The 18,351-nt window shown below is 44.7% G+C and overlaps 1 protein-coding gene across 5 annotated transcripts in view; it reads left to right on the top strand.

Moving 5' to 3' along the window:
• The window catches only part of LOC132407434 (serine/threonine-protein kinase Nek6-like), a 151,238-nt gene that overhangs the window by 14,104 nt on the left and 118,783 nt on the right, over positions 1 to 18,351 (top strand). For 3 of the 5 annotated variants that reach the window (XM_059993928.1, XM_059993931.1, XM_059993930.1), the window contains exon 2: positions 7,590 to 7,753. In XM_059993928.1, the coding sequence (XP_059849911.1) occupies positions 7,590 to 7,753 (164 nt within the window). Of the gene's footprint in view, positions 1 to 6,931; positions 7,078 to 7,124; positions 7,325 to 7,589; positions 7,754 to 18,351 lie in introns of those variants that run through there. The other 2 variants (XM_059993932.1, XM_059993929.1) reach the window with 2 other exon arrangements.

The following is an 18,351-nucleotide window of genomic DNA, read 5'->3' as shown; positions in this document are numbered from 1 at the left end:
CCAATGTAATATTGATGGTGCCTGCTTGATTCATGTCCCTGTCTGACACCACGACACCTGTGGTCCCTTTGTGCAGAGGGCCTCAGTGTGCCCTTTATAATTACACCTAAGCACTTTCTAATTTACAGAGCTAGGTGCAAATTGGTTGCACCAGATACATGGTATCTTCAGTCAAAAACTTGGCGCATCGCAGGATATCTAAATTATCCTTAAAGGTGCCAGTATAACTGTTATACTGGGTGACATGAGCCATGTTAATTGATTCTGGTTTGTGTCTGCTTGCCAGGGAGTCTGCGATCGAGCAGACTGCTCTTGACTGTATGAATAAATATTTACAGCTTTAAGAAGTGCGGGCAGTGTGCCAGTAACTAGAGATGGGTGAATATTAATTGTAACTTTTTTTTGCAATCATGTATTGCCAGCTACCCCTGGGTATACTGTTCAAAGTTGTTTATTAATATTTATATGCCATATTCAAGTTGCTGCCTCAAGATGTTAAGCCTGACTTCAGTGGCAGTGTTGAGGGGAAGATGGATCAAGTGGCAGCAGGTTCTGCTTTGAAACGGAAGCACAAAAGGAGAACAGAACAGGTTTGACTTATGGCAGTGGGGTAGGGCGTTCCTCTTACCTCTCTTCTTCTGGGTTTCTTGGGCACCTGAACGCAGGCCTGCCTAACCACGGAGCGAGGAGACTTCCGCACGGAGCCACGGCTGAAGGGACAGCAGTGGTGCCATCTTCTTCTGGAAAGGGAGAACCTTCAAGATCCCGGGTGACAATTTCTTCAAGAATATGTCCCGGGCCCAATACGCTGATGCAATCACAAAGGAAGCACAACAGCGGCTATAGGAGTTTGAGGATCACGCTGACTGGATGCATCACTGTCCGGCGTGGAGGCTCCAGTGCGCAGGATCACAAGAGATGGCCAGCATCGTCACGGGCACAAACCTCCCCGTCATCGAGGACAGCTTCAAGAGATTGTGCCTCAAGGAGGTAGCATTCAGCACGAAAGGCTCTCACCATCCATCTTCTCATTACTACCATTGGGGATGAGGTAGAGGAGCCTGAAGACACACACTTAACGATTTAGGAACAGCTTACTCCCCTCTGCCATCAGATTCCTGAATGGTCCATGAATCCATGGACTTTACCTTAATACACTTTTCTTTTTTTTTTACAGTATTTGTTTATTTTTGTACAGTAACTTAATGTACTTTTATCTTTGCACTGTACTGCGGCAGATTTTACATCACCTACGAGGGGTGACTGATAAGCTTGTGGCCTAAGGTAGAAGGAGATGAGTTATACAGCTCTCGTTACATGCACGTGCAGGTCAGCTCTTTGAGTGATTAGGCAGGAAGTTTGAAGTTAAAACTTATCAGGGGTGATTGTTAAGTTCATGGCCTAAGGTAGAAGGAGATGAGTTATTAACTTCAAACTTTCTGCCTAATCACTCGAAGAATTGACCTGCATGTGCATGTGACGAGAGCTGTATAACTCATCTCCTACCTTAGGCCACAAAATTATCAACCACCCCTGCTGTGGACACTTCCTGGAGGTCCAAGATCCTTATGCTCCACGACCGCTGGACGAAGTGTGTAAATGTAGGAGTGGCCTATGTTGAAAAATAAATGTGCTAGGTTTTCTAAAATTGACTCCTTCTATCTTAGGCCACGACTTTATCAATCCCCCCTCGTAAGGCTCTGATTCGGAGTGGTCTGGGATTCATGTAAAAGGCTTGCAGGGGGAGATGATGTTGCCTGAAGATGTAGCTCAGCACGTCCTAATCTCTGTGGTGTTCTGTGTTCAACGGCAATCAGAAACAGTCACCAAGTCTGGCTGCGTCTGTGGAGAGAGAAGCAGTTAATGTTGCAGGGCCGGAGACCCTTCAATAGAAATGGAAAAGAGATGGAAAAAAAGAGGTCATTTTAAGTTGCTGGTAATTTCCCCCATGGTCCACTCTCCCCTCATATCAGCTTTCTCTTCCTCAGCCTTTTACTGCAACGAGAGAGCAATGCCCAAGAAACTCAAGTGCAAAGAGAGGTCTTGAATCAACTCAAACTCAGACTGAACAAGACAGCATAAACAAACTCCAAGGGGAAAATCACAGAGAGTACTAGAAAAGGAAATCCTATGATTGAGTACTGAGTGCTCGGCATGAGGCCTTTAAGTAAAGACTATCCATGAAGGAATGTAGCTGGCAATAAGACCATAAGACACAGGAGCAGAATTAGGCCATTCAGCCCATTGAGTCCGCCCTGCCATTTTTGCTGGCATGTTGGAACCTAAGTGAACTGTAATCTTGGAATGTAAATTAATAAAAAATGCTGTATAAATTAATAAAAGAAACAGAATCATAAACATTAGAGATTCTGCAGATGCAGGAAATATTAAGCAAGACATATAAGATGCTGGGGGATCTCAGCAAGTCAGGCGGCATCTATGGAGGGGAGTAAACAGTTGATGGTTTGGCCTGAGACCTTGTGTCAGGACTGACAAAACAGAGAAATGGGAAAAGGTTATTTGATATTTGTGTCTATCCCATTACTCAGTAAGGTCATACAAGACCATAAGACACAGGAGCAAAATTAGGCCATTCAGCCCATTGAGTCTGCTCCACCATTCCATCATGGCTGATCCCAAATCCAACTCAACCTAAACACCTGCCTTCTCTTACTTGGCAGTGTGGAGGAGCAGAGGGATCCGGGGTTACATGTCCACAGATCCCTGAAAGTTGCCTCACAGGTAGATAGGGTAGTTAAGAAAGCTTATGGGGTGTCAGCTTTCATAAGTTGAGGGATAGAGTTTAAGAGACGCAGCGTAATGATGGAGCTCTATAAAACTCTAGTTAGGCCACACTTGGAGTACTGTGTCCAGTTCTGGTCGCCTCACTATAGGAAGGATGTGGAAGCATTGGAAAGGGTACAGAGGAGATTTACCAGGATGCTGCCTGGTTTAGAGAGTATGCATTATGATCAAAGATTAAGGGAGCTAGTGCTTTACTCTCTGGAGAGGAGGAGGATGAGAGGAGACATGATAGAGGTGTACACGATATTAAGAGGAATAGACAGAGTGGACAGCCAGTGCCTCTTCCCCAGGGCACCACTGCTCAGTACGAGAGGACATGGCTTTAAGGTAAAGGGAGGGAAGTTCAAGGGGGATATTAGAGGAAGGTTTTTCACTCAGAGAGTGGTTGGTGCGTGGAATGCACTGCCTGAGCCAGTGGTGGAGGCAGACACACTAGTGAAGTTTAAGAGACTACTAGACAGGTATATGGAGGAATTTAAGGTGGGGGGTTATATGTGAGGCAGGGTTTGAGGATAAGCACAACATTGTGGGCCGAAGGGCCTGTAATGTGCTGTACTATTCTATGTTCTATGTTCTATGTTCACTATATCCTTTGATGCCTTGACTAATCAGGAAACTATCAACTTCTGCTTTAAATATACCCACAGGTTGGGGTTTGGCCTCCACCATAGTCTGTGGCAGATTCACCACTCTTTGCCTAAAAAATTCCTCCTTACTTCTGTTCTAAAAGGTCTCCCCTGAGTTCTGAGGCTGTGCCCTGCAGCTCTGGATACCCCCACCATAGGAAACATCCTCTCCACATCCACCCTATCCAGGTCTTGACAACATTTGGTAGGTTTCAATGAGATCCCCGTATTCTTCTAAATTCCAGTGAGTTCAGGCCCAAAGCTGCCAAACGCTCCTCATACGTTAACCCCTTCATTCCTGGAATCATCCTTGTGAACTTCCTCTGGACTCTCCAATAACAACACATCCTTTCTGAGACATGGGGCCCAAAACTGTTGACAATACTCCAGATGTGGCTTGACTAGTGTCTTATAAAGCCTCAGCATTATCTCTTTGTTTTTATATTCTATTACCCTTGAAATAAATGCCAACATTGCATTTGGCTTCTTTACCACAGACTCAACCTGAAAATTAACCTTCTGGGAGTCTTGTACAAGGGCTTCTGATGTTTGAACCTTCTCCCCATTTATCTATCAGTTTATGTATCAGAATTCACCAGTGCAAAGGACCTTGGCAATTGTGGGGATGACTTACAGCGGACTGAAACACCTGAGTGTATAGACATTAAGAAAGAGGATGTGCTGGAGGTTTAGAATGGTATTAAGTTAGATAATTCGCTGGGCCTAGACGAGATATACTCCAGGCTACTGTGGGAAGTGAGGAAGGAGATTGCTGAGCCTCTGGTGATGATCTTTGCATCGTCAATAAGGACAGAAGTACCAGAGGATTGGAAGTTTGCAAACGTTGTTCCCTTCTTCAAGAAAGGGAGTAGAGATAACCCAGGAATTACAGACCAGTGGTGGGCAAGTTGTGGAGAAGATCCTGAGAGGCAGAATTTACGAGCATTTGGAGAGACATTATCTGATTAGGGATAGTCAGCATGGCTTTGTCAAGGGCAGGTAATGTCTTATGAACCTGATTGAATTCTTTGAGAATGTGACAAAACCCTTTGATGAAGGTAGAGCTGTGGATGTTAGTGTATATGGATTTCTGTAAGGCATTTGATAATGCTCCCCCTGCAAGGCTCATTCAGAAAATAATGAGGCATGGGATCCAAGGAGACCTTGCTTTGTGGATCCAGAATTGGCTTGAACATAGAAGGTAAAGTGTGGTTGTAGATGGGTCATATTCTGCATGGAGGACAGTGACCAGTGGTGCTCCGTAGGGATCTGTTCTGGAATCCCTCCTCTTTGTGATTTTTATAAATGACCTGGATGAGTAAGTTTACCAATGACACAAAGGTTGGGGGTGTTGTGGATAGTCTGGAGGATTGTCAGATGTTACAGCAGGACATCGATACGATGCAAAACTGGGCTGAGAAGTGGCAGATGGAGTTCAACACAGATAAGTGTGAAGTGGTTCATTTCAGTAGGTCAAATTTGAAGACAGAATATAATATTAATGATAAGACTTTTGGCAGTGTGGAGGATCATAGAGATCTTGGGGTCTGAGTCCATAGGACACTCAGAGCTGCTGTGCAGATTGGCAGCGTTGTTAAGATGGCGTATGATGTGTTGGCCTTCATCAGCCATGGAACTGAGTTCAAGAGCCATGAGGTAATGTTATAACTATATAGGACCCTGGTCAGACCCCACTTGGAGAATTGTGCTCAGTTCTGGTCACCTCACTACAGGAAGGATGGGGAAGCCATAGAAAGGGTGCAGAGGAGATTTACAAGGATGTCACCTGGATTGGGGAGCATGCCATATGAGAATAGGTTGAGTGAACTCTGCCTTTTCTCCTGGGAGCGACAGAGGATGAGAGGTGACCTGCTAGAGGTGTATAAGATGATGAGACGCATTGATCATGTGGATAACCAGAGGCTTTTTCCGAGGGCATAGTCTTAAGGTGCTTGGAAGTAGGTACGGGAGGGATGTCAGAGCTAAGTTTTTCACACAGAGTGGGGGGTGCATGGAATGCACTGCCCACGAAGGTTGTGGAGGCACATACAACAGGATCTTTTAAGAGACTGTTAGATAGGCACATAGAACTTAGAAAAATAGAGAGCTATATAGTAGGGTAATCCTAGGAAGTATCTAGAGTAGGTTACATGGTCAGCACAACATCGTGGGCTGAGCGGCCTGTAATGTGCTGTAGATTTCTATGTTCTATGTACATCAAACCTCGAGTTTAATTCTCCCGAATGCTAGTAACATTAAACACTGTAATCACTAAATACTGAATCTTCAGTCACGGCAAACGAAACAATGAAAAAATAACTTGAAGAGTTATTAGAGTTAGATGAAGTTACTGTAAATAAAGATATTGAGTACAGGGGATGTTATGTTGAAATACATTGGTGAGGCTTAACTTGCTAATTTGGTTCTGTTTTTGGTGGGGGAGGGGTGAAGATAAGTTTCTACCAACGGAGGTGTAAGGCGCTCTTTCCCTCTACTGGCCTGCAGGTCACCCTTGGACAGGTTGTAGCACCTGATTGCTGCCCTTCCCCACCTCCCGATCAGGGTCACGTGAAGCCATGGGAGCCGGTGGTGGATGGTCGTATGAGCAGATCACAAGTCCTGGTTCTGTGACCACTGACACCAGGCAGACGGTCTCTGAAGGGTATTGATAATGGCTGGGGTCACTCATCTTGTAAAGACACCGCCCAGAAGAAGGCAAAGGCAAACCACTTGTGTAGAAAAATTTGCCAAGAACAATCACGGTCATGGAAAGACCATGATCACAAATTTCATATGATACAGCACATAGTGATGATGATGGGCCAGTTTTGGTCACCTACCTACAGGAAACATGTAGATAATATTGAAAGGGTTCAGAGAAAAGTTACAAGGATGTTGCCAGGACTTGAGGACCCGAGTTATAGGGACAGGTTGAATAGGTTAGGACTTTATTCATAGGAGAATGAGGAGAAATTTAGATAGAGGTATATAAAATTATGAGGGAAAATCAAGCAGGCTTGGTTTAAGGATGAAAGGGGAAATGTTTAAGGGGAATATGAGAAGGATGTTCTTCAGTCAGGGGGTGGTGAGCGTGTGGTATGAGCAGCCAGTGCAAGTTGTGGTTGTGGAGGCAATTTCAACATTAAGAGAAATTTGGATAAATACATAGGCGGGGAGGGTATGGAGGGCTGTGGTCCAGGTGCAGGCTGACGGAACGAAGGAGATCAATAGTTTGGGATAGTGTAGACGGGATAAATAGCCTGTTTCTGTGCTGCGGTATCCTATGACTCGATGACTCTAAGAGGAATTTGGAAGTAGTTTCTTGTATCTGCATGAAAAGATTTAGTCCTGGAAGAGTAAGGCAGCAGAAACAAAGAACTCTTGGTTTTAAGGCTGCCTCAGTCTTGTTAATGACTCACACGCTCTGCATGTCATAGGTCACCAGAGGCGGAAAGGCTTACAGTTATAAAAAGCTTTCTCAGTGAGGGAAGCCCTTTCAGATTGTGAGAGAGGAGAACAGCACTCTGTATGTTAAAAGAGGAAATGAAAGGCAGGGGTGTGCGCGTGTCCAGTGGCGCATTTAGAGGGATATGGGCGGCAGGTTTTGCAATCCCTTTACAGTAATCACCCAGTGCTTCAATTCCAGGTTTGTGCCAACAATTTGTAGAGAAGCTGTTTATCAACGCTCGGCTTCTGAGCATTGTCGAAGCAGGGGGCGGAGTTCATTCTGAAGTTGGGAAATAATTTTACCTCGTGTGGATCTGTGAGCAACGCGGAGACGTGGAATTTCACAAGCAATGTAGTTTAATTTTTTACTTCTCTGCAGCCTTCTCCTCTGAAAGAAAACTGCAGATTGTTTGGACTGAACCTTGTCACGGTTGCAGTTAACACAGGTAATGTGATCCACGGATAGTAAAGGTGACTAAAATCTTAGCTTAATCCAGGAATCATATTACCAGAGATTGTGTTGGCACAGAAATAAAGCACAAAATAACTGATTTACGATTTCCAAAATGGATATCTATTAGGTTTCAAGTAGATGTTTAAAAAAAAAGACGAAATCCTGAAGCTGACTCTGATGGGTGCTCAGTGCATTGTGTGGATTTTAGGGATTAAGGAGAAACAAACTGAAAACTAATCCTTGTTTTTCCTTTCCAGTTGGGCAAAGATTTAGCTGCCTGGCATCTCCACAGGATCACAAAAGCCACGTCCCATGGTGGCATGGTAGAATGGCAGAACAACAAAGTCATCACTCTCTTGCTCTGGAAGATCAGAACAACTTCCGTTACAACCCAGCCTTGGGCTATCAGCAGGACGTTCAGGTCAGTGGCATCTCACTCTCTACTTTGTACCTGCTGCTGCCTCACATTGCAGTGCACCCAAGACTTTATCCCATCACCCCTACTGGGGCATAAGCCGCTGACAGTAGCTCGCTAGAGTCCTCTGTCCTGAGTCAGTCTTTCACGTTGTCTCCAGGTGTGGCCCATCTTCCTGGTGTATCCTTCCTCTCCCAGGGATGAGGACTTTGGAGCTTCTGTTGGTGTTTCTGTAGCTCTGGGTTTTATGGGATGGAGTTGCCAGTCCCATGCTCAACGCTCCTTCTTTAGCAGCTGGGTACAAGACTGACCATGGCAGAGTTTGTACACCCAAAGTCACCCCATCAAATTGTTGCGCTGACTGCAGTGGAGGGGGTATGCTACGATGGAATTCACTGCTAATGTGGCAATAGAGTGTGTGATGCACCATCAATAACTCACTCTGAGACATAAGGCGAGATATCGGTTTTTATTGACTGGAAGAAGGAACAAGCAGTGAATGACCACCATACTACATCCTGGAGACTGAGAGGCCGGGCTCAGGCCTTGATCGCCTTTATACCGCGGTCTGTGGGAGGAGCCACAAGAGCAGTCAGCAGGGGGCGTGTCCAGACAGGTATATGTAGTTCACCACAGTGTAGCAGATGGAGTAAGCGTAGGAACATGCACACTCAGACAATGAATAACAGCATAGACTGTTTTCTAAATGGGCAGTAAATTCAGAAATCGGAGGTGCAAAGGGGTTTCAGAGTCCTAGTGTAGAATTCCAGAAGTCTAACTTGCAGATTGAGTCGGTATTAAGGACAGCTAATGCAATGTTAGCATTCCTTTCGAGAGGACTGGAATATAAAAGCAAGGATGTAATGCTGTAACTTTATAAGGCATTGTTCAGACTGCACTTTGAGTATTATGCACAGTTCTGAGCCCCACACCTAAGAAAGGATGTGCTGGCTTTGGAAACAAATATCTTGGGATTGACAGGGTTAATGTATGAGGAGCATTTGATGGTTCTGGGCCTGTACTCACTGGAGTTTAGAAGAATGCAGGGGGGATCTCATTGAAACCTATCAAATGTTACAAGGCCTAGACAGAGTGGATATGGAGAGGATGTTTCCTGTGGGGGAGCCCAGGACCAGAGGGCACAGCCTCAGAATACAAGGATGACCCTTCAGAAAAGGGGTGAGGAGGAATTTCTTTAACAAGAGGGTAGTGAATCTATAGAATTCACTGCCACAGGACAGCTGTGGAGGCCACATCATTTTTCAACTCAAGTATATTTAAGGCAGAGGTGGATAGGTACTTAATTAGCAAGGGTGTTAAAAGTAATGGGGAGAAGGAAGAAGAATGGGGTTTAAGAGGGATAATAAATCAGGCATCATCAAATGGCAGAGCGACTAGATGGGCCGAATAGTCTAATCCTGCTCCTACATCTTATGCGTATTATTGTTGGCTTTTTGTAATCATATTGCGATTGTATTTCCTTTCTCGTGAGCTGTCTAAGAGTTTTGAGATAGCGCGTGATACAGTCTGGGGAAAGTTCAAAGTTCATAGTTCAAAGTACATTTACTATCAAAGTACAAATATGCCACCATATACAACCCTGAGATTCATTTTCTTGTGGGCATTCTCAATAAATCAATGATAGAATAATAACCTAACAGAGTCAATGAAAGACTGCACCAATTGGGTGTTCAACCGGTGTGCAAAATACTACAAACTGTACAAATACAAAAAGAAAGAAATTAATAATAATAAATACGTAATCAATATATATCAAGAACATGAGATAAGAGTCTTTGAAAGTGAGTCCATTGGTTGTGGGAACATTTCAATGATGGTGCAGGTGAAGTTGAGTGAAGTTATCCAATTTGGTTCAACAGCCTGATGGTTGAGGGGTGGTAACTGTCCCTGAACCTGATGGTGTGGGACCTGAGGCTCCTGTACCTCCTTCCTGATGGCAGCAGCAAGTAGAAAGCCTAAGCTAAGTGGGGGGGGGGGGGTCCTTGATGGTGGATGCTGCTTTCCTCTGACAAGCTCCATGTAGATGTGCTCAATGGTGGGGATGGCTTTACCCTTGATGGACTGGGCCATATCCATTACTTTTTATTGGATTTTCCTTTCACGGGCATTATTGATGTTTCCATACCATGCAGTGATATAGCCAGTCAAGATACCCTCCACCACACATCTACAGAAGTTTGTCGAAGTGTTCGATGTCATGCCAAATCTTTGCAAACTCCTAAGGAAGCAGAGCTGCTGCCATACTTTCTTGGTAATTGCTCTTACATGCAGGTCTTCTGAAATAATACCACCAAGGAATTTAAAGTTGCTGACCCTCTCCAATGAGGACTGGTTCTTGGACCTTCAGCTTCCTCCTCCCGAAATCAATAATCAGCTCCTTGGTCTTGCCGACATTGAGAAAGAGTTCATTGTTATGATACCACAGCCAGATTTTCAATCTCCTTCCTATATGCTAAATCATCACCAACTTTGATTTGGCCCAAGACAGTGGTGTCATCAGCAAACTTAAATATGACATTGGAGCTATGCTTAACTACACATTCCTAAGTGTAAAGTGAGTCCAGCCGGGGGTTAGGCACACTGCCTTGAAGTGCACCTATGCTGATGGAGATTGTGGAGGAGATGTTGTTGCCAATCCGAACTAACTGGGTCTGCAAGTGAGGAAGTCCAGGATCCAATTGCACAAGGAACTTCTGAGGCCAAGGTCTTGAAGCTTATTGATTAGTTTTGAGAGGATGATAGTATTGATTGCTGAGCTGTAGTCGAGAATGAGCATGCATCTTTGCTGTCTAGATGTTCCAGGGTAGAGTGAAGAGCCAATGAGATGGCACCTGCTGTGGACCTGTTGCTCCAGTAGGCAAATTGGAACAGATCCACGTGGCTTTGCAGGCAGGAGTTGATATGTTTCATCACCAATCTCAAAGCGCTTCATCACAGTGGATGTAGGTGATACTGGACAATTTTCATTGAGACAGGTTACCACGTTCTTCTTAGGCATTGGTATAAGTGAAGTCTGCTTGAAGCAAGTGGTTGCCTCAGACTACCAAAGTGAGAGGTTAAAGATCTCAGTGAACACTCCAGTCAGTTGATCGGTACAGGTCAGGAGTTGGTCCAGGTATCCCATCTAAACAGGATGCTTTTTGTGTGTTCATCCTCCTGAAGGCTGTTTGCACGTTGGCCTCAGAGACTGAAATCACAGGATCATCGGGGGATGTGAGCGTTCATGATGTGTTGGCGCGTGGCCTAATGGATAAGGCATCGAGCTAGTAACCTGAAGGTCACTGGTTCGAGCCTCAGCTGAGGCAGCGTGTTTGTGTCCTTGAGCAAGGCACTTAGCAACACATTGCTTTGCGACTTCACCGGTGCCAAGCTGCATGGGTCCTAGTGCCCTTCCCTTGGACAACATCGGTGGCGTGGAGAGGGGAAGGCCTGCAGCTTGGGCAACTGCCCATCTTCAGAAGGGAAAAACCTTCCAAGGTGCAAATCCATGGTCTCGCGAGACTAACGGATGCCTATAAAATGATGGTCCGTCCGTATTTTGACAATCAAAGCATGCATCTGGAAGCAAAGCCCATTTGTCACTTATGTCACTTGATTTTACTATTTCAGAGTATTCAAGCCCTGCCACAACTATCGAGCATCGTTCAAAATTCAGATCAAATTTATTATCAAAATGCAGACTGAAAATGAAACCATATACAACCCTGAGACCCATTTTCTCGATGACATACACAGTAAATCCAAGGAACAGAATTAACAATGAAAGGCCACACCTGGTAGGACAGACAAACAACCACTGTGCAAAAAGCAACAAATTGTGCAAATACAAAAGAGGAAAAAAAATTAATAATAGTAAATAAAATAAATAGCAATTAAATAAAATAAATGACAATAAAAATCGAGAACACGAGAGGAAGAGATCTTGAAAGTGAGTCCATAGGATGTGAAAACGGTTCAGTGTTTTGGTGAGTGACTGGTTCAGGACACTGAGGGTTGAGAGGACCCTTCAGCCCCTCTGATTCCATGTTGGCCATTAAGCACCAAACACCAAGATGGTGAGGGTTCTTAGTGATGGATGCTGCCTTCTTGAGGCATCACCTTTGGAACATGTCCCCGTTGTGCCCATGGTGGAGCTGGCTGAATCTACAACCCTCTGCAGTCTCCTATAAGCTGGTGCATTGGAGCCTCCACACCCACCAGGGATGCAACCAGTTAGGATGCTCCCCCCTGTACATCTGGAGAAACGTAGGTGGTAGTGTAGCAGTTGCCGTAACGCTTTTCATCGTCAGTGTCCACAAATGGAAGTAATTTCCACTGCTGTCTGTGAGACAACTGTGCTGCTCCAAGGAGCCCAGTATGAGGTCATTCTTGTGCTTGGCCATCAGGCTCTATAATGAGTCAACCGACAGCTCGGGAAGTGATGACCCCCTCAGACTATTTGTGGTAACTTATTTTTTATTCTTTCTCCTTCTTTTCTAATATTTATATCTGTGCACGAGTATTGCTATTGTGACACTGTAATTTCCTTTGGAATCAATAAAATATCTGTCTGTCTAAGGAGTTTGTACATTCTCCCCTTGACTGCATGGGTTTCTCGGGGGTGTTCCAGTTTCCGCCTATATTCCAAAAGCATATGGGTCAGCGTGAGTGAGTTGTTGGCAGAGGAAGTGGGGTGACACTTATGGGCTGCCCCCCTCGCACATCCTCGTACTGCGTTGGTCATTGACAAAGTACGCTTTTCACTGTATGTCTTGAAGTATTTGACTTACATGTGACAGAGAAAGCTAATCTTATATAGTTTAAATCTTTGAAGTCTGTGGGACATACAGCCACCAATGAAACAAGTTGCTGTGGTTGGGAGTGTGAAAATGGCCAAGTTATTTGATCTGCAATTCTAGCTGAAGTTGGAATATTTCTCCTTGGATATCTTCCCAGTCCTCCCAGGATTTTGAACAGTGAGTGAGGAGGAGATAGGGTATAACAGAGACAGAGATAGAGGCAGACAGGAACAGGGACAGACAGGGACAGAAGCAGACAGGGACAGGGACAGGGACAGACAGGGTCAGGGACAGACAAGGACAGAGAGAGAGAGAGAGAGAGAGAGAGAGAGAGAGAGAGAGAGAACAGTTTCAAAGTTCTGAGATGACACATCCTGCAATTCGACACAATCAGGAACATTTGCCAATGCCCCTCCTTACTAAGGAGGCTGAGGAGAATGGGACTATGCACACCTACGGTATAGTCACGTCATTCGATAAATGCACAGTACAGTGCATCCTAACTCCATATGGAGAGGGTTCTAGGGTGGTTTATGAGAATGATTCTGGGAATGAAAGGGAATGTATGAGGAGCGTTTGACGGCTCTGGGCCTGTACACGCCAGAGTTTGGGAGAATGAGTGGCGATCTCGTTGAAACCTATCAAATATCGAAGGGCCTAGATAGAGTGGATGTACAGAAGATGTTTCCAATAGTAGCTGTTGACAGAAATTACACATTTCACTGTATGTTTTGATGTACATGTGACGTATAATGCTAATCTTTCTTAAATTCATCTTTCTTTCAATCTAGAACAAGGTTTCCCAAACGTTTTTAATGCCCTGGACCAATACCATTAATGGAGAGGTCTGTGGACCCCAGGTTGGAAACCTCTGATCTGGGGAGAATTAAAAAATGATAGATGTACGTAGGTGGGTCCCTGCAGGGAGGTGAAGGGACCCAATGGGCAAATATTTCAATACTTCAGACTCTAATGTTATATCCAAATTTTTATGATTTTAAATGGGTGACTGAAAAAAATTGGAATGTTGCCTTTAATGTGGGGGAATTGAAGATAATCCTTCTACAAGTGGAGTTTAGAAGAATTATATATTGAAATGTTTGGATAAAGTTGATATGAAGAGAACGTTTCCAATAGTGGGAGAAAAGACACAATTAAAATTAAGGGTTGTCCCTTTAGAACAGAGATGAGGAAAAATTTATTTAGCCAGAGGGTGGAGCATCTGGGGTATTCATTGCCACAGACAGCTGTGAAATCCAAATGCACTGGGTATATTTAAAGTGGAGGTTGGTAGGTTCTTGATTAGTCAGGGCATCAAAGGTTACAGACCGAAGAATGGGGTTGAGAGGGATAATAAATTAGCCATAATGGAATGGTGGAACAGACTTATGGGCTCCTACGTCTGATGTCTTGTGAAAAAAAGATAGGAATTGTACTAAGCAGGCTGGTGGATACAAACTGAAACGCACACTGCTCTCCCTCCCCCCACACTTCACTCCAGTACCTTCGTGCCCACACTTGTCTTTCTGGCTCTGCGACTTCTTCAGAAAACACATGGCTCTGTGACAGAATCAGAATCAGGCTCCTGTCACTGTCTTATATGAAGTGAAATTTGAGATTAAGGAGATTGGCTTTATTTGTCACGTGTGCATAGAAACATGTGGTAAAACATGTTGTTTACGCCAACTACCAACACTTTCTGAGGATGTTCAAAGTACATTTATTATCAAAGTATGTATAAATGACACAACCTGGAGATTCGTCTCCTCACAGGCAGCCACGAAACAAGAAACCCGAAAGAACTCAATTGAAAACTCAATGCAGAGCGAGAAAGACAAATCAGCAGGCAGCAGCATTCCGAATGAAATTGAGTCCAAAAGCCCAAAGCCGGAGGCAGCCAGGGACGGCCCAGAGTCTCAGCCTCAGTCCATCACACAGAGGCAAATCGCCGTGAAGCTCAACACCCTAATCACGTAGCAGCCGGGGCACGACACAGCCTCAGCCTCAGTACCCAGGAGAGCGGAATAGAACGTCGCGGAACAGAACTGGACCTGGCGCTCACCTCCAGTCCGGACACCTTCCCTTTGCAGTCCATCTGGCCCGGTGTTTAAATTTTGCAGCACCAGATCGTCCCCCCACAGTAGGACTGGGATCTCTGCAGAGGTACAATGTGGGCTGTCCCGTGCTCGACGCTTCCGAATCGGCCCAGCGGTTAGGTAGACCTGACCTCGCTCCCGGACTAGGTGGACAGGCTGCAAAGCAACTCCACTCCACTCTCTCCAACTTCATCTCAACCACTCAAAAATGCTTTGACCTCTCTCCAGCTCCATCTTATACGCCTTGATCCTCAGATCTGACTCGCTTTCGCTTGCCTCTTCATTATTTCTGGCAATCATTTACCATGATTTTCCCCAAACAAAAATGTTATTAATAGAATATCTAGTCACATTTCTGTCGCCCACCTTCAGTAGCATCATCTTGAACCAAAAGTGCTGGGGCAGACCATAGGTGTCACCATGGTTCCGGTGCCAACTTACTGACCCTAATCTGTCTGTCTGGAACATGAATGTGAACTTCGAGATGAAGGAGATGAGCGTTATTTGTCTTGAGTCCTTCAAAACATAGGATCGTCCAGTGAAACGTGTCATTTGTGTCAATGACCAACACAGTACGAGGGTGTGCTGGGGTCAGCCCGTCATTACAATTCCGGAGCCGATGTAGCACGTCCGTAACTTACTAACCCTAACCTGTACACCTTTGGAAAGTGGGCAGAAACCAGACTACCCCGAGGAAACCTACGGGGTCATGTGGCGAAGGCACAAACCCGTTACAGACATCAGCAGGAATCGAACCGTAACCTCAGAGCAGTAGCAGTACAGAGACTACAAATTACAAAATAAATAAATCAAACAAAAGAAAGGAACACCAAGGTAGCATTGCTGGGTTCGTGGAGCATTCAGAAAACTGAATGTGGAGGGGAAGAAGCTGCCCCTGAATCTTTGAGTGAGGGTTGTCAGGCTCCTGTAGCTCCCCCCCCCCCCCACTGATGGAAGAAACGAGCAGAGGACGGGGCCGTATACATAAATATTGTAAAAAGCAGCAGTGTGGGAGAGTTAGGAGAGTGCCACAAAATCATCAAAGTGCCACAATTAAGAAAGAGAAGCTACATGCAATAACTTGACTCTGTGGTTTCCAGATTAAGCTTTGACATTCAGCAAGGAAGCTGCCAAAGATGATTTGTTAATGAGATTTCAAATATTTTGCTTGACAATCGCTTTGCAGTGATGTTAACGTGAATTGTTCATGCTTGGGTGAAATATTGATGTGGCTAATACTTTAAATACAAAATACAAAATTCGAGATTGTTTAATGTCACTTTCAGTACCCAAGTGAAAAGGAGAGGACAGGAGACATTTCTCCGAATCACGTGCTGTCTGGCTCAGGTTTCGCTCTAATTGCCACCCGATTAACCGGCAATTACAAACTCCCTCCTTCCTCTGTTTTCAGATTCTGATCCAGAATTATTTATCACACCTACAGTGAAATGTGTCATTTCAATTAACAGCCAACACAGCTTAAGGTTGTGCTGGGGGCAGCCCACAGGTGCTGGCACACATCCTGGCACCAACATGGCATGCAAGGTCAGCAGAACAACACAAGCAAAGACAACAAGGAAGCAAGTCACCACCCACTCACGCATACAGATAGGCATCCAACCGCAGGACAGGAGTAGAATTAGGCCATTCTGCTATCCCATTCCATCATGACTGACTGATTATCCCTCTCAACCCCATTCTCCTGCCTTCTCCCCGTAACGCTTATTAATCAAGAACCTATCAACCCCTGCTTTAAATATACTCAATGTCCTGGCCTCCAACCATCTGAATTCCACAGATTAGCACCCTTTGGCAGAAGAAATTCCTCCTCATCTGTCTTCTAAATGGATGTCCCTCTAGTCTGAGGCTACGTCCTTTGATCCTAGACTCCCCCACAATAGGATACATCCTCTCCACATCCACTCTGTCTCGGCCTTTCAATATTCAGTAGATAATTTATACAGACCTTTATCTAGACCACTTTATCTAGTCCTTCCACACCATGGTTCAGAAACGTCCGCCATGGGAAACAGACACTAGTTATCTGGTCCTCATCTGTCCTGATGAAGGGTCTGGGCCTGAAACGTCGACTGTTTACTCTTTTTCATAGATGCTGCCTGACCTGCTGAGTTCCTCCAGCATTTTGTGCGTGTTGCTCAGATTTCCAGCATCTACACGATTTCTCTTGTTTGTGACCAGTTATAAACTGTATCTCTCCCTCCCAAGATTTATATGCTTCCATAATGGCGTCAAAGTAAATTTATTATCAAAGTACATATAGGTCACCATATACAACCCTGAGATTAATTTTCCTGCAGGCATTTACAGGAAAAAATAAAGAATTACAATAGAATTTATGAAAAATTATACATAAGCAAAGATGAACAAATAACCAATGCGGAAAAGAAGACAAATTGTGTAAAAAGCGAGTCTGTAGGTTGTGCAATCAGTTCAGAGTTGAGGTGAGTGAAATTATCCACATTGGTTCAGGAAATACAAAGAAACAAAGTGATAATAATAAATAAAATAATAAATAATAAACATCAAGAATATGAGACGAAGAGTCCTTAAGAGTGAGTCTCTAGGTTGTGGGAACAGTTCAGTGATGGGTGAAGTTATCCCCTCTGCTTCATGAACCTGATGGCTGAGGAGTAATAACTGTTCCTAAACCTGGTGGTGCGAGTCCTGAGGCTCCTGTACCTCCTTCCTGATGGTAGCAGTGAGAAGAGAGCATGGGCTGGATGGTGGAGGCCCTTGATGGTGGGTTCTGCTTTCCTGTGACAGCGTTCCATGTAGATGTGGTCAGTGGTGGGGAGGGCTTTGCCTGTGATGGACTGGGCTCACTTCAAGGACTCTTCATCTCATGTTCTCAATGTTTATTGTTTATTAATTAAATATGTATTATTCTGTTTGTTTCTTCGTATTCACTGTATGGTGACATATACATTCTTTGATAATACATTTGCTTTGAATTTTGAACTTTGGGATGGGAAATGGAGACGTGCCACAGTATCAGCAGTGGAGACACAAATAGATAATATTCCCTTCCTGCCCCTGAGAACTTCAGGGTCACCAGTTACTGCTTGTGAGGAACATCTGTTTGTTGGGGTGGCATGGTTCACATCGCTTACGGGGCTAGCGAGCCGGGTTCAATTCCCTCCACTCTCTTTAAGGAGTTTATACGTTCTCCCCATGACTGCGGGCATGTTAATTGCTTTAATTGGTCATTGTAAATTGTTCCGTGATTAGGCTGGGATTAAATTGGGGGAATTGCTGGGCAGCATAGGTTGAAGGGCGGAAGGGCTTGTTTTGTGCTGTATCTCAATAAATAAATAAATACAACTAAGCTCACACTTGAAAATGCAAGAATCTGGCCCAACAGACACAGGCCTGTAATCTCCTGCTGCCGCTAATTTTCCTTTTTACACTACTTAAGGAATTAATGAACTGTTTAATCACTGAGGGTTTGGGACGAGCTACACAGACCAGACCAGGTTAACTAACTGGCTCCATCACAGCCTGGTATAGGAATGGAAAAGACTGCAGAAAATGCTGCACACAGCCCAGTCCATCAGAGGCAAAGCCCCCCTCAACACTACGTAAGCTAACATGGAGTCTTGCCATAACAAAGCAGCTTCCTTCCGACAAAATGACAGCGTGCTCGATGCAGCAGCCTCTCTGGATCCAACCAGAGGCGTTATTGTTTTTC

Source organism: Hypanus sabinus, chromosome 18, assembly GCF_030144855.1.
Source record: "Hypanus sabinus isolate sHypSab1 chromosome 18, sHypSab1.hap1, whole genome shotgun sequence".
NCBI classification, from domain to species: Eukaryota; Metazoa; Chordata; class Chondrichthyes; order Myliobatiformes; family Dasyatidae; genus Hypanus; species Hypanus sabinus.
This window is presented reverse-complemented; position numbering and strand designations above follow the sequence as displayed.